This window comes from Pararge aegeria, chromosome 6, assembly GCF_905163445.1.
Source record: "Pararge aegeria chromosome 6, ilParAegt1.1, whole genome shotgun sequence".
Taxonomy (NCBI): Eukaryota; Metazoa; Arthropoda; class Insecta; order Lepidoptera; family Nymphalidae; genus Pararge; species Pararge aegeria.
The window spans coordinates 6,862,587-6,879,089 of NC_053185.1; the positions used below are offsets into that span (position 1 = coordinate 6,862,587).

At 36.8% G+C, this 16,503-nt stretch overlaps 1 protein-coding gene across 1 annotated transcript; it reads left to right on the forward strand.

The window, feature by feature from the left end:
- Positions 1 to 764: 764 nt before the first annotated feature.
- LOC120624732 (cilia- and flagella-associated protein 65-like) lies at positions 765 to 16,503 on the forward strand. Its single transcript, XM_039891425.1, has 26 exons — positions 765 to 875; positions 1,807 to 2,026; positions 2,098 to 2,252; positions 2,324 to 2,443; positions 2,549 to 2,831; positions 2,975 to 3,056; positions 3,222 to 3,405; positions 3,664 to 3,770; positions 3,926 to 4,058; positions 5,088 to 5,251; positions 6,129 to 6,296; positions 6,525 to 6,591; positions 7,588 to 7,758; positions 8,336 to 8,524; positions 9,068 to 9,144; positions 9,221 to 9,491; positions 10,284 to 10,523; positions 11,138 to 11,311; positions 12,159 to 12,302; positions 12,971 to 13,086; positions 13,323 to 13,442; positions 13,963 to 14,095; positions 14,666 to 14,803; positions 15,330 to 15,445; positions 15,667 to 15,789; positions 16,353 to 16,503. The coding sequence occupies exons 1-26, from the start codon at positions 765 to 767 to the stop codon at positions 16,450 to 16,452; spliced, it is 3,906 nt and encodes a 1,301-aa protein (XP_039747359.1). The 3' UTR covers positions 16,453 to 16,503.

The following is a 16,503-nucleotide window of genomic DNA, read 5'->3' on the forward strand; positions in this document are numbered from 1 at the left end:
TGTGTATATGAAAAAGTGTCGTCAAAATGTATTAAATTAGGATGGCGCCACATTTGCATCAGGGTAACTCTTAAAAGAAGCGCCAAATATAAATATTGTTAGAGTAGGCTTGAAAAATAAACAAGGAAGTATGGAGATACAAGGAAGTAAGGTTATATTTACCACAATATTTTGTACAACGTAAGTTGTTGAAATTCTCAATAATTAACTAATTTAGTCGATAATGACATTAAATTTTTTAACTCGGCATACTTCAATTCATCTACGATTGCTTCATTCATACCATACCCTGTGCATCCACCAGCGCCATTGTGGAGGATTTTTGAACTGTTATTTCGCGCATACACTGGACACTTTTTCAACTTTTCTCCCATATAAGATGACTCTCCTTACCTCTACCCTCCGTAGTGGTTAGGTACACCTACGGTTACCAAGGAAGTAGCTCACTATTCTACGCAGTAGGTTTGTAACTACCTATTTAATCTGTGACTGTCGAGTTACATTAATGAACAGGACTGGTTTAATTTTATTTCTGTAATGCAATCGATTTGAATAACAACTGCTGCTCGTGCTTCAGCCACGACTTCGAACCAAAAACCTTTTTGGAAGAAACCAAATAAATTGACAGTTGACAGTGATTACCGAAAGGAAGTCTCATTGAAACTGATTTCACGTAGTGTGTTATGAGCAATCATCGTGAAATCCAATTGATATAATAACCTATTGGTATTGATAAGAAATCTGAGAAAATAAATAGTCACATAATGCAAAACTTTTCAGTTGACAGTATATCAAATGACAAAATTATTTATTTTGATTGTATTCCTGTTCATACAGTTGCTGAAAAAAGAATATCAATACAAAATGTGTCCGACGTAAGTTTATTTAAAAAAATGCGTTTTAAATTAGGCTAAATGCGATTTAGACACTGACCTCTATTAATGCAAAATATAGGTCAATGGATTTAGATCTTCCCGACTGTATTCGTACTTGGCCAGCGTAGCGGACTAAGGCCTTAACCCTTCTCATTGTAATCATCATATAAATCGATTACCGGCCCCCTGTTCCAATGTCCAGTCTCGGTTCTCACGCAAAAAAATTGTAGCATTGCTACCTTATATGCTACTATAAGTTTAGGTCCAAAGGTTCAAAGTATTTAAAACCACGTTCTTAATAATAATTCACGAACATAAATATTTCGAACATCTCTTAGCATGTGCTGAACTACAACAGCAGAGCGGTGGCGGTTTGTTAAACTTGTTGACACAAAAAATCGATCATCTCCATTGTCTTCCTACGGTGTCCAGACACCGATTGCCTGATGTAGCCACATGTCTCTAGATATCTTTCGTTAACAAACTGAAAAGTGGAACGACTAACTTCGCAGATACCGCACTTCGCGGGCCACATTTCCTTGGCTTATTCCGGTTTCTAGAACCGCGATGATGCGAACAGCTTCTGCTTCTCAGATATCTATTTAAGACGGTAAAATTAAAAGAAATCACTGTGTTTACAGCAATAACAAAAAGGAAAAGTGGTCGAGTGCTACTAAACTGCGTTAATTTAAACTATATAGGTTATTGATGCGGGTTTTTGAAAAAACCGTCATGAAGTGTTATTAGATTATTAAATAACAACCAATGCCATATGCATGTCTCTACAAAATTACCACCGCGGCGCAGCTTACACGTGCTGGGCAATAAACGGTATACGTGGCGAGGCAACATGTCGCAGTGTCGTTGCGTATGGAGTGTTGTATAATATGTGTAAAGGTAATCATTCATTTGTGCCATTATTACTTTCCAGGGCTACCTAACGTATCGAGTATCATTGTTATATGTTATGAACAGTATTGAACAAGTGTTTAAATTATCAATCACATCAACCTCTATAAAATCACTTGATTGGGTGGAGGTGAAAATTTTATTTCGACCTAATATCCCAGGTCAATCATATACAGAGTACTACATGGTTGATGATACAGCTGGTAATACTTATAGACTTACCGTTACTGGAAAGTGCTTTGGTGAGATATAAATTTTTACCACCTAGATTGAATTTAGATTATGAATAAAATATATAATTGGGCGATTTTAGGACCCGAAGTAACTTTGAATAAGAAAAAACTCGTATTCAGAATTTACAAAAATATCAGCGAGCAAAGAAAGGAAGTTATAAATATTATAAATAAATCGGAGGTAGATGCTACGTACCAGTGGCTTCTTCCAACTGGTGGTCAAGGATTTTTTGAAGTAAGCTTGCTCTATTCTTTTGTTTTCGTTATAAATTGTATGTTTGTTATTATTTTATTTTTTTCGCATAGGTTTCTACAGGTAATTGTGGTGTTATTCGAGCATTCGAAAATATTACAACTTCAGTGATATTCTCGGGAACAGCACTCGGAATTTATACTGCGGAAATTGTATGCTTAATCCTGAATCAGGTACGTTTACTATTGGTTACTTAAATTGTTTTATATGGTACATTTGCACGCACAAAGCATTTAAACTTAAGATTTAATGACTACATACATTTAATGATACAACAGGAACCATTATATCTTAACGTAATAGCGTCTGTCGTACTGGCTGGAAACCCAATGTACAACATACAGGATCATGTAATCCATAAAAACTGGACACGCAAAAGTCGATCCACTCATCTAATGGAGAACAGTTTAACCTGTTTATGTGACATACCGTCAGCGTCAGTGTTTGAAAGGTATTTGGATTTCGGTAAGGGAAGTGTTTCTGATGTCACGATGAACATATCACAGATTTTGTGCGTTACCAATCACGAGATGGACGATGGATGTATACACTGGCTTCCAGGTAAGTAAAAATTCAACCTTAAGTCTATTAAATTTGTCTTATAGAATACTTAGGTAGTCGGAAATAAGAAGTTGTGTATATGCAGGATAATAACAACGATGATAATTGATTTACGAAACTAACCATAACTTTTTCATCAACAGATCCCGATAACGTATTTATAGTTGATCCTATTACATGTGTTATTCCTCCTAATGAGTCCAGATTATTTACCATCAGATTCAGGTAAATAAGTTACAGCTGATACCTTAAATTTATTCTCGCTGCGCTTCAAAACACGATTGAAGTTCATTTTCAGCATATAGAAAATCTAAACATACCTTACCTATTTAATCCTATACATCAAAGAAAAGTATGATTCACTCTAAACTTGACTTGTTCTAATTTTAGGCCGAAGATCGATAATGAACTTTACGGCTACTTACTCTGTGGAGATTATCAATGGAAAAAATACTATACGGATAGTGCTATCTCTGTACCTAAAATTAAACACACTTGGTTTAGGATTCCCTGTATCGGTAATACTTGGCCACCTTGCACTGAATGGAGTACGGAATGGGATTGTCCTACTGAGGTTTGCTTAGATACATTTTTGACGAAGTAAAGCGAAATCTAATGGTTTACATGAGTGAATTTGCAAGTAGTAAGCACATTTGAATTTAGCTTGCCCCTTAATCCTTAGCGTGGCCGCAATTTTGAAAAAAACACTAAAATGCCTTTTTGGTTTTTTACAAAATATTAAAACCGTTCCCTTTATAATTCATATCATGTTGTTTGTTGAAGGAGAACTCAGCATTCGCAAACGACTTTATTGAACACATAATTATTTTAGGTTGTTTTACCACCAACGGTACCGGCCAGGACAGCGTTTACGAACTTTATGTTATCAAATAAACTGGGAATTCCAATGCAATTTAAATTGCATGCACCGTGTAATACGTAAGAATTAAAAATGATTCAATTTATTATGGCTTCGGTACTTCGATGCGTTTTTTACTTGTATAATAACAAACGCAACGAAGGTACTTTAATCCGGACAAGACCTTCAGTAATGAAAAAAACAACGAAATAAATTCAGTCCTACTTAATCGCAGGAATTTCGTCGCAATGCCTATGTGTGGTATAGTACCGGGGCGAGGTTGGCAAATAATAACAGTAGCACTGGAGCCGAAAACTTTCGGAGAATATGTCGAAAATTGGGACCTTATTGTAAATAAAGAACAAAAAGTAAGTCCACGAATAAATATTTGAAAAGAATACCGAAATATCCAAATATTGATTATTCCTAATATACGATGTAATTTACTATGCGGGTAACACTTAAAATCTAAACAATTCGCTCATTCATTCATTCATTTCTTTAAACTCGAAAGTATGGAGGGTAGAGGTAAGGAGAGTCATCTTATATGGGAGAAAAGTTGAAAAAGTGTCCAGTGTATGCGCTAAATAACAGTTCAAAAATCCTCCACAATGGCGCTGGTGGATGCACAGGGTATGGTATGAATGAAGCAATCGCTGATGAATTGAAGTATGCCGAGTTAAAAAATTTAATGTCATTATCGACTAAAGTAGTTAATTATTGAGAATTTCAACAACTTACGTTGTACAAAATATTGTGGTAAATATAACCTTACTTCCTTGTATCTCCATACTTCCTTGTTTATTTTTCAAGCCTACTCTAACAATATTTATATTTGGCGCTTCTTTTAAGAGTTACCCAGATGCAAATGTGGCGCCATCCTAATTTAATACATAACGACACTTTTTCATATACACAGATGACTCTCCTTACCTCTACCCTCCATACTCGAAAGTAACGAGCTTCGAAATCGTAACTTTGTACCGAATTCGAATTTTCTAACTATTGTGGACTTGCAAGTTAACAATTTGTGATCATATTGCAGGCGTCTCCATTTTGGTAGGCATCTAAACAGTTCTTTATAGAACTATTACTAGATTGGCATCATCGCAATCGCGAAGTCGCCTAGCCGTATTAAAACATTAGACCGCCACAGCGAAATATTTCCCTCGTTTCAAAGTTCAGAAGTGCAGATTTTTATTTAACTAACAAATAATCTGCTCAAATCACAAGCTAGGTATTATGGTAAAATTGAAGCCTTATAACGTAAATTTCATTCTACTCTGTCGGTCCACCATTTCCATATTAGAAAACGACTCTACGAGCGTACCTCTTACTAAGGGGAAGATTACTGGATATTGAAATAATGTTATCTTTTAACTCATCCTCTAAATTAGGCTCGTGTTTGCTTCTGTGGTAACGCGGAGAACAGCCAAGTGGAGATGATGTCACACGGCTATAATCCGGGAACCCACGCAATGTACGAGTTTCAATCGACCATTACTGGATGCACTAACTACTGCACAGCTTACATGCACAATCTCACAAGGATGGAAACACAGTAAGTACCTATATTTCGTTTTTTTTTTTTAAATGAAATGACATTTCTTTCTACATATGTTTTTATTGAAGTAAAACTTCTTTAGGCAAGACTATTTGACAAATGAAAATATTTAGAAATAGTGAATATTAAATTAAATGGCAGAGTCCAAGGAACATTTTACTTTTTCATCAATAAATTATAATAAAAGTTTTACTTCTCTCGCGCGTAAAGGTTACACGCACACACTTTTTTAATTCTATATCAATGTATTATTATTTATTTAGCTGTATACAGTTAGATAAATAAAAAACATTCCGATAAATTGTAGTGCAGTTTGATGACAAACCGTTTCATTTTAGAATTAAGTAGGTAGAGGTTTTGTAACATTATAAGTAAAAGGTTAGGTTAGGTTAAGAAAAAAACGTCTCCAAAGAGGTCCATTTACGGGGTAATCCGTCGTTTGGCAACCCATCGCAAGCTACGGATTGCACGTGTATAACCCGCGCCATCAAATAATAGATTTATGAAAGGTGGCCTATGTCGTGCTATCTCATACGCGTAATATTCGCGAAAGAGATAGCACGAAATCGGTCTACCTATATCGCAGTATTTATTTTGTTTGGGGGTATTTCCTAATATTTTTAACATTAGCAAATACAACCAATACCGATTCATTGACGATATCAGGATGTTTTTAGATAATAATAAAATCTAAAGTAGCTATGCAAATAAAACTTAATATGTTCAATTAGTCTGCTATTGAACATTTATTCTAAGAATTTTGTTTATCAGGTAAAATCCAAATCAAAGTTATGAGGGGCTTTAATTGCAAGAGTTCTACAGACAAACGTGTGTCTATTAGGATTTCTATACGGATTTCGATATACTTTTTCAGTTTGAGAGTTCTGAGCAACGTCACCTGGCTTGGCGCAGATAATAGCGGAACTATTGTATTACCGCCTAAAGAAATTGTTCGATTTCATTGGTGGTTCTTCCCTAAAGAAGCTGATAAAGTCTACGAGACCACGGTCACTTGTTCTTGTATCTGTTTGATCGACGGGAAGTAAGTCCTTCCGCAATTTAATATTTTCTTAAGAAATAACTCTACGACATTTAATCCAAGTCAATCTTAGTCGTGTATTAGCCTACCGAAACTCGGCTGACTCACTGTTCTAAACCATGTTTTACCTTTACATCTAGTACAACCGGCTCGTTTCAGTTTAATGCACGTTGATCAATCCATCCAATTCTCTTGATATTAGTCTTTTAAACACTTTAAATTTTTTTGCAGACCTGTGGGAGAACCTACAGATGTATTTATAAACCTGATTGGATTTTCGGAACTGCCTGATTTGAGGGTAATTTTTATCCAATTGTACCTACTTAGGTAATTACTAGGTAATGGGCTTAATCGAAGAATTAAAAAAAAATACTTCTTTATAAACGTGCTAATTCTGTTTTGTACAAATATTTAATTAATAAATATTAAATGAACTAAATTCACAAGTCACAAAAAACTACCCTGGCAAATATTGTTAAAGGGACTAATTTTAGACCAGTCAGTTATAGAATTGTCACCATTGTGTTATAAAGATATAATCTGTAACGATGAAATTAATGAATCGTAATACATTTTAAGTAACCTCATCATTATTTTCAACTTATTATTGACCAACTAAAGGGCACTGGCTAAAACCATCTCATGGGTTTTAGCCGTAGTTAAAACTCTGTTTCCCTGAAAGTGAAGCAGTAAGCTATCACAGCTTAGTAAGAACCATAGAATAGAATGGAATAAATTTTTATTGCAAGAGATGTTTACATGTTTTTTTTTTGGTGTATTTCTATGGTAATAGTGCAAACAGTTTGCCACTATCTGGCGTGCAATTTTCTTATATACTACGCGATTATACGCATATGACTATTTACTTAACGATTAAAATTCTAAACACTAGGTATTAATTAAGAACTGTCACATAAATATTAGTTGTATTAAGGTATACTTACTCACTAACCAAATTCTTAAGTTTAGTAGCAGTACAGATTTTAGTGGCTTATCTCGTCCGGGTAAGTACTACAGCCATGCTTTATTCTGCCACCAAGCGGCTGCTTCGGTTTGGTGTGCGGGGTTGCCGGTGTAATTACAGAATCATGAGGCTTAACACGCCTCAGGTTGGTGGACATAGGGCGACACTTTGTGGGGCGAAGTGCTTATTGATACGCTCACTCTCTCTTTCTCTATCTCTAATAGACTTAATTTAAACTGCGCTCTTACGAACAGGCGGACCAGCTATGGTATGTCGAATATTAATTGAAAGAAACCCTATTTGCATTTAAGGGATATTTCTGATTCACAGATATTACCAAAAACAATGAATATTCATGATACAGTAGTTGGTGAAAGTGTAACATTTCCAATCACACTATACAACTATGGATCTTGTTTTTTCACATCGAAACTGTATCACCTTATCGACGGCATGGGGGATGACTTTAGTGGGGACAAACTTGACATTGATTCATCTGTTGTAAGTAATCTAATAATACCTAATTAATTAGATCTCACATCATATTTAGATCTTACATATTACTGTAAGTGCTGGTTAAAAGCGAGAATATAAATTAAGGGCACGAGCAAGAAGAGACTCTTTGGACTTCCGATACCTGCATGAGTTGCGTTGAATTCATTTTCTCACGGATCGTTACGGTCACTGAGAGACTGCGGAGGTGTTATGATGTCCCAATATCTTAATTACAGTATTATTTAAATGCATGGGAGCCATTGGTTTTACTTTCACCCGCACACCGGTAGCATGCGTGCCACGAGATAATCATCTCTACCCGCTACTCGTATCTTTCTGTGCAGATACCTAATATTCCTGGAGCATGCTAGCCTAGCACACCTGTAGAGCTCATGTGTAAAGGAGAATTTTAAAATGACAGTTTATTTGACATACCGTAACGTCCTAAATATAAGGATTTTATTATTCTTAAACAAAACGTCAACAATATTAAAATAATACTGCTAAGTGATGGTTTTAGGTGCAAGAAAACAAATGTAAATTCTTGCTTATACATTGGGAAAGTAGCATTTACTTTTTGCAGAACAGTTTAAAACCCTCAAACCACTGCGAAGTGAATATGACGGTGACAGCAGATGGGGCTGGCTCGAGACAGATAGACATCAAATACACAGTACTCTTTCGCACCGAATTCGATGAGGTGGAAGAGATACAGCCAATCAAAAAGACTATTTGCATCATCTGGTATGATGGGATATACCCAACGATCAAGGTATTCATCACCATCATCATATAAGCCCATTACCAGCTAAATACAGGGCACGAGCCGCCTCCCACAATTAGAAGGGTTTAGGCCACCACCCAGTGCGGCTTGGTGGACTCCAAGCCTTTGAGAAAATTATGGAGAACTCTCAGGCATGCAGGATATAATTTGCTTCATTATGAAAACTAAGCTCCATTTGTCATACTCCGCTTTGCGCTTTTCGCGGATTATCGCAAATTAAGCCTAATTTTGATAATATATCATGGAATTCCGCAAAGTAACATGAAAGGAAGGTGAAGGAAAACATCGTGAGGAAACCTGCTTACCTAAGAGTTCTTCATAATGTTCTCAAAGGCGTGTGAAGTCCACCAATCTGCACTAGACCAACGCGGTGGACTGCCTAAACCCTTCTCATTGTAGGAGGTGACCCGTGCCCTGTGGTGGGCCGGTAATGAGTTAATATGATGAATAATGATGATGTTTAGAAATATGGGAGTTGAGATTAGCAGAGGATGATATTGAGTTTCATCTGAATGTCGCTATAACTTTCAGGTTAAACGCACGATATCAGTTCGATGCCCTGTTATTTTAAGCAATCATTGCGTCTGGAATATGATAAACATTGAACAGTGAGTACGGTTTCTACCTTCTCCAACTGTAACTGTGCAAAAAATGTACTCTTTAAGCATCTATTTATGTTTTCAGGTTAAATAAAGCTTTGGAAAACTGCCGACCAAACAAACCCTTGAATGTCAACCTCTATGCACCGGATCTTTGTGTTCGATACACAGACGTTGAATTGATACTAGTGTTGGGCTGTATTTATAATGTGCCAGTACCATTCAATTTTCGGAGAGAGAAGATCTGTGATTGCGAAATGGTCGAGGTCAAAGTCGGTATATCCACATACGAGTTGCGTCATACCTGTGTCCACAGACCGCTGGTAGAGATGATTCCAATGAACGGAATCGTGACAGTGAGTTTGGTTACGCTCGTCCATTATGAATGAATAAGGTTAGCCTTAGTACAAGATATGCCAGCTCGTTATCGATTTCGACGATGGAAATGAAAATCCATTGTTGGGAAGCAGAAGATTGACAGAACGATTATAAAACAAAAAACAGAAGTACAGGATTTGCTACTCTAACACAAGTGTAATTAGGTCCATTTTACTTTGACAACACAGATATTGATATGCTAAAACGACTCCTAGATTGTGAGCAATCAAATCTTGTGCTGAGGCTCGGAAGTGGAAGACTATCCCCTAACACCGGCCACCACGCACTTTAGACCGGAAGACACCATTGCAACAATGCTGTTTTTCGGCAGAAATAAGCATGACGGCAGTAATTCCCCGGACGAGCTCTGTTACAAAAATCTTTACTACTCCTGAGATCATGTACTTACCATGGTACCTACTGGCCATAATATACAATTATTGATAGGATACGAAATAACGAATCCTAGACCAAATGCTCGTTAGATTTCTCCTAAGCCAACGGGTTAATGCCCGTTTTGACTAAACTTAGTCATCGCCTAAATGGAATGATTTAGGCGATGGCTTTAGAAAAAGTAACGTTTCACCAACTCTTATGTGATAACTAAGTATTAGTGAACTGTTCATGTATGCCTAGGAATCTCCGATTAGGCGTGTCTTATTAATTATTTATGCATTGCCTTGTTAGACGTTAGTGAAACGGACATTAATCTTCTCTTCAAGAAGATTTAGATTCTAGAAGAGAAGATTAATGTCCGTTTTGTATTGCAGCCTAAAAGTCCAGTTTTATTGCACTTAAAGCTAAAGTACACATGTGAGGGCCGCAATACACTTTGCTATGTTATGACGATGCCCAATCATAGGACGCTAAACGTCTTCATTCACATTCGTAGTCATGTGAACTCGAAGGGTGTCCTCACTCCTTTACGGAGAGTAGTAGATGAGGAGAAGTATTTGACAGTGATGGACTGTGGAAGGGTACCTATAAACAACCTTGACCCTGTGATACGGGTAAGTTTAAAATATAAATTTATTATACAGCGTTTTCTTTTATTTTTCTACAAGTTAGCCCTTGACTGCAATCACATCTGATACAGTCTAAGACAGTAAACTGTTGATGTCGCGTAGAAACCGATTAGGGTTTCTACAAGATATCGTACCTGCACGCTAGAACGCTTATCGGCACGTCTTTGTCGGCAGGGTGGTAACTAGCCACGCCCGAAGCCTCCCACCAGACCAGACTAGAAAAAATAGCAAAATTATAAATTTCCAAAATGCCTCTGTCGGGGATCGAATTCTGAGCCTCCCATTTAAAACCATTATGCTCACCATTGCGCCAGGGAGATCGTCAAAACGTGGTTACGGCAGATACGAATACAGTTGTCACCACCTTCTCTTCCCGTGAGTGAGGAAGGTCGGGAGGCGAACTTCGTCTGTGGTACAACTACCATCTTCTGTAATCACCAACCCCGGTAAAGGGTTGGTGAAAACTGTATTCGGATCTGTCGTCACCACGCAGGACACAATGAAAGTTCATTGTTGATATAATCCGGAAGAGGAAAAAAGAAGAGGAAACATTTCTAAAGTATCTACAACTTCTAATAAATCCGTTTTTACTTCTTTAGATCCTCTGGCTCTACAATCCTACCGATGTATTTACGACATGGCGTCTTCTTCGCGGCAACTCAATAAAACCAGAAACAGTCATACGGTGCCTGCAATACTTTGCGGAAGTACCGCCGAATGACAAATTGGCTATACCATTCGCTTTTATGCCCATGGAAATGATTGATTACGAGGTTAGCTGTTGTATCATGTACAATCTGTTATATAGTATAGATCGACAGAATTCTCAATAGCCCATGTAGCAATCGCTTGCAATTATTACCCTAGCGCCCTCTAATAAGCGCGCGGTCAAAATGGAATCGATCATATGCTAAAATTTTTGTATAAAAGTTCAGTCAATGTTAAAAAAAAAACGGCTTTATTACTCTATCAGCTGATCGGTTATATTGTATGGAAAGTCAATTGAAAGTGGCGAGGCCAGCGCCTCTTACACCGCCGCGCCCGTGTGCGACGCACACCCTGCACCAATGATAAAGTCAACTCAAACAGATACGTTGCGAACAGTTGCTAGTCGTGCACATTTATAAATCTTATTTATGAGAGGAGATTTAGTTGGTAAAAGTATTATAAAACCTAATCTCCTTGTTGACCTCCTAAAGATACCCATGTTTATACATTATAATATTTGATAACGAAGACACCATGATAATCTTTGCATCGTTTGAGTCTTATACAAGACTGAAGCACTCGTACATCAAGTACCCACATTGTCATGAACATGGGCTATGAATCAAAAATAATCATGAATATTTATTAATTAAATAAGAATTAACACCAAATACGTTCAAATGTAACCACTTATCAAGTATTATGGTTATCAGAAGTTGAATTATTTACCCACTTTACAAAATTACTGTAACACATTGCATGTAACATTATAAAATCTTTTTAACAGTAACGCAGTTTTAAGTGCGAAAACCAAATTAGCTTGGCAAAGCGCGATAGTAACTTTGAAATAGGTACATTTAAGCTTTCAGCCTTCAGGGTAACTAAGTATGAAATGAAGGCGAAATATTTTAGATGGTGTTCTTTTGTTCGTTTGGATACGAGGTAGTCAGTTTCCTCGTGAAAGGACAAGGTGGACTTCCGAATTGCATTGAATCAAGGCTCGATATGCCGTTGTATGTCGAAAGGATCATCAGGTCTGCATATCGACAAAATATTGTAAGTCTTACTTTCGTTAATGATGATTGCCATCATAATGATCATGTCAACTAATGGACCAAATAAAATACCACGGTCTTATGGCACTTGGGTTCCTGCGACTCGTATGGTGTCTGTCATCTGTCTACCTCGTCATGGGTCTATCAACGTTGCGTTTACCGGAGCGAGGTCGCCATTGCAGCATCTTGGGACCCCAAAGTCATTCGGTTCCCCGAACAACGTACCCGCTCATTGCGAATTGCCACTTCAGCTTCTCGACTTGTTGAGCTATGTCGGAAACTCTAGTTCTTCTTCGTTTTTTTATTTGATCACCATGAAAAACATAAGAGATGATAGATACAAATGAACGAACCAAAACAAAAGCAGTCCTGGGAGCAGTTGCTCTTCTTGGATTTTGTTAGGTGTCCATCGGTTCTCCGAACAACGTGCGCCACCCATTGCCAATTGCCATTTCAGCTTTGTGACTTGTTGAGCTATGTCGGAAACTCTAGATCTTCTTTATTTCTTATTTGATCAGCATGAAAAACATTAGAGATGGTAGATACAAACGAACTAACCAGAACAAAAGTAGTCTTCTTGGATGTTGCTACATATGTACCTAAAGGCTGTTTTTAAACTTGGCATATACCGCTTTACTTCTCTTACTTATATTTTCATTGTTCCTCCAGGTTTATTTATCTAAGGAACATATGACCTTACCAATTATGCTAACGCATTCACTTTCTAGAGACATATTAGCCATTACGAATGACACTGAACATGTTGTAAGATTTATTTGGCTACCGTGAGTCTAATTTTATCTTATTTTGTTAATTCAAAGTACGTGCATACATGCTATAATAATTAAGATTTAATAAAAAAAATAGCTTTACCTCAAACACGAAAAGCTAAATACCGTCTGAGACTCTCGCAATAAAGCTTAAAGATAAATTAAACTGCTATTGCTGATTCTTTTTAGCAATGCTTACATTTTTCATAGTTTCAGTTTTGATAATTTTGTGACATTGGTAACTTTTATAGCGAAAGAATCCCGAACATTGTCAACATAGTGATGACTCCGTGGTGGGGAGTAATCCAGCCTAATTCTACGGAGTGGATTACTATGACAGTTTACACTTTACAAGAACCTGCCACATTTACGTGAGATTTCTAATATATTTAAGTTTAAATATACAGCTCACGAATTCATTAGGAGTAGTTTTCGAGCTCTAAACCTCTGATCATCAAATTTAAATGGACCTAATATCGCAAATCCGGGATTTCTGATTTTTGTTATAAAAGCTGTGCTGTCAAAATCCCGAGCTAAAGGATCTTAGGCAAATTTGGCCTTTAACGCAGTCACAATAAGATGCATTTTACTCCGATGTTGAAGATTTCCATCTTCTCGATTGCGTGCGAGCAAATCTTGTACTGAGGCTACAGTCGAAAAGCAGGCCACGTTGAATTGCTCTGTAACGTAAGCTGTAGCTGTAGCTGAGAAGTAAAGATTGTAAGCTGTAAGATTATGTAGTAAAAGAGCAATCTGCTGAGTTTATTGCTGGCTCTTCTCGATATAATGTGTCTCAGAACCGGTGGTAGAGTCACTGCTAATAAACTAACGTCGTTTCAAAATTGTTTATAAACTAGTCCTACTTGAAATGATTGAGTATTGACTTCATAGGACGACTGTAGCATGTGAAGTTTTTGATTTGACCGAGAGGAAGCGTTATCAAAAAAACGAGATTTTGCGACGAAACAAAACTGAAAAATGCAACCAGGAATTTGTTATAACAGAGGAGGGCATGTTTCATCCGGTTAGTATCACAATCATATTAGTTATTTATAAGTCAAAAACTTTTAAAGCCTTATTTTGAGTTTGAGTGGGACCTCGATCCCGGCAGACGAAATTTGGGAATTCATAATTTCAGAATTTTCTGTGTTCTGGCCTGGTGGGCTATAGCTTTGTTTCCACTACCGACAAAGATGTGCCGCTAAGCGTTTTAGCATTCCGGTACGATGATTGGGAATATGGGTTTAATATAACTGCCATATCCCCTTACCATCCGCTATTACCATCGTAGAGGTGTCGGAGTGAAACGTGCGTTGAGGGCCGAAGATCTGTTTGGTGTGCATTATAATGATTGAAAACTAGACCATTCTTATTCTCCTGCTTTTCGCGGTATATGAGCTTAATTTTAATAAATAACTTACCAGCAAGTGGGATTGCACTTAAAGGCTAACTTTTAGTGGAATGAAGAAAAACGTGCGATTTAACTAAGTGTGGCAGTGAAATTTTGACCATTATCAGAGTCATGAATCAGGTCAAGAGAATGTCCCAACCCTAATGGCAAACAGAAAGGTTATGAACAACTTATACTTCACAGGATATAAACGACTGTCCACCGTACGTTTTGGATGTAAAGAAGCCACAGCCATCGTACCTTGCCATGACGGTGTCAATATCATCGAAAGGACAACGCGATGGTTATCCCAGAATGCTATTGAAGCAAATGTGGGAGAAGGTTGGAGTTAATTTTTTTCCAGTCTACCTGACGCGTGTACACATGAAGTAAGATTACATAGCCGAAAACAATTGCTGCTTTAGGTCTTCCTCCTCCTTCCTTCGACATTAGACTGTATCTTCACTTAACATCTTTACATCATCATTGTGTCATCTGAGAATATTATGGGTTGAACCCAATTTTTAAATAGTATATGATAACGACTCAGGCACCATATCGTTTAGACTAATACAAGACTAAAGTGTAACGAAGATGCACCCGTATTTATATCTAAATTCCCACAATTATTAATCATACATAATTCTACTTTTTTCTTGAAACTTTTATTAATTTGAGAAAAATTATTAGCACATTCGTTAAAATGTGCTACTCAATTTAATAGATTATCTGGCACTTGTCAAGTTGTAGTTATCAACAGTTTAGTTTTAAATTACTGAATAGATTGCAACGATCTGCGTTTTTAACACGCTTGATATGTTGTTACAATGATTAATTTTTGATTATTTATTAATTATCTAATTTTCAGACACCAACGTATGACCTTTTATCGTCGGATTTGAATTTATACGACAATCCAGAAGGCACAGCCGCAAATAACCTAACCTCTATCGATATATCAAAAATTATAGACGCCTTGTTATGGTATATTTTAATTATTTTAAGACTTTCATTATTCCATAAAAATGGAGATTTTTCCATTGCTTTTATTAGCCTGGGTAAAAGATAAGATGCATAGAAGCTAGGTCCGTACAACCCGCTTGGTTGTATCATGCTGATCCTTGGTTTTACCTTAACGTAACCGAATTAACAGAGATAAAAGTTAGGAACCTGATATAACATAATTTTTTAATCCGTGTTTTTAGGGACGCCTTGCATAGCAAGATGTTTAGAACTCATCTAGAGTATTATGCCAAGGAAGACATTCCTACGCACGCTCAGTTAGTCAAGGTTATCGAAAGTGACACGAAATCTAAGTTAAGCAGACGGTAAGTTAGCTATTTGAATTAGATTATAAACGTTTGTTTCTTAAAAAGGATTCCTGTAGCCTTAGTACAAAATTTAGTCGCTCACAATAGGGTAACAGACTCTGTATCGCTAAAGTAAAATGGACCAAGTATGACTCGTTTTAGAGTCACAAATTCTGTACGTCTGATATTAGTTTTACAAAAGTAAGCCCGAGCTACATTTGAGATTCAACACAAAAAATAACATCATTTTACTCCGATGTTTAAGTATTTCCATACTCGAAAACAATTCCACGATTGCGAGCGACCAAATCTTTTGCAATGGCTACTGGATACGACGATTACAAAAACCATTTACTAGGAATTTTTGAGCTTATTGTTGGGAAGTTTGTTCAATTGTTTGATAATGAAAAATTGTATAAGTATGTCATAAAATCTTTCAATTCAATTTGCACCTAACTTTATTGTTGCGCAAGCACCGAAGCCGGCTTTCTCAACTATTTTTCGGCACTGCTCTTTAAATTGCAAGTGTTTTTAGTTTTTTCTGTGCTATGAAGTTTTAATATTTTTCACTTATTATCTAGAGTAACGTCGGGAATTTGTGACGCCATTGTCAACAAAGCTATATTCCACGTGTACAACCTCAGTTCCAAACGCGAAGTAACCATCTTGGAAGCGGAATAGCAATTTCAACTATAATTTAATATATTTTATGGTATTAAAACTATTGTTAAC

What these genes read in the sequence shown, in the direction of transcription:
- LOC120624732 (XM_039891425.1), top strand. Translation starts at nt 765, where the DNA reads ATGCAAAACTTTTCAGTTGACAGTATATCAAATGACAAAATTATTTAT. An exon ending in CAATGAACGGAATCGTGACA is followed by an intron (nt 9,492 to 10,283) that starts GTGAGTTTGGTT and finishes TTTGTATTGCAG; the next exon opens with CCTAAAAGTCCAGTTTTATT. An exon ending in AGGAGGGCATGTTTCATCCG is followed by an intron (nt 14,096 to 14,665) that starts GTTAGTATCACA and finishes TATACTTCACAG; the next exon opens with GATATAAACGACTGTCCACC.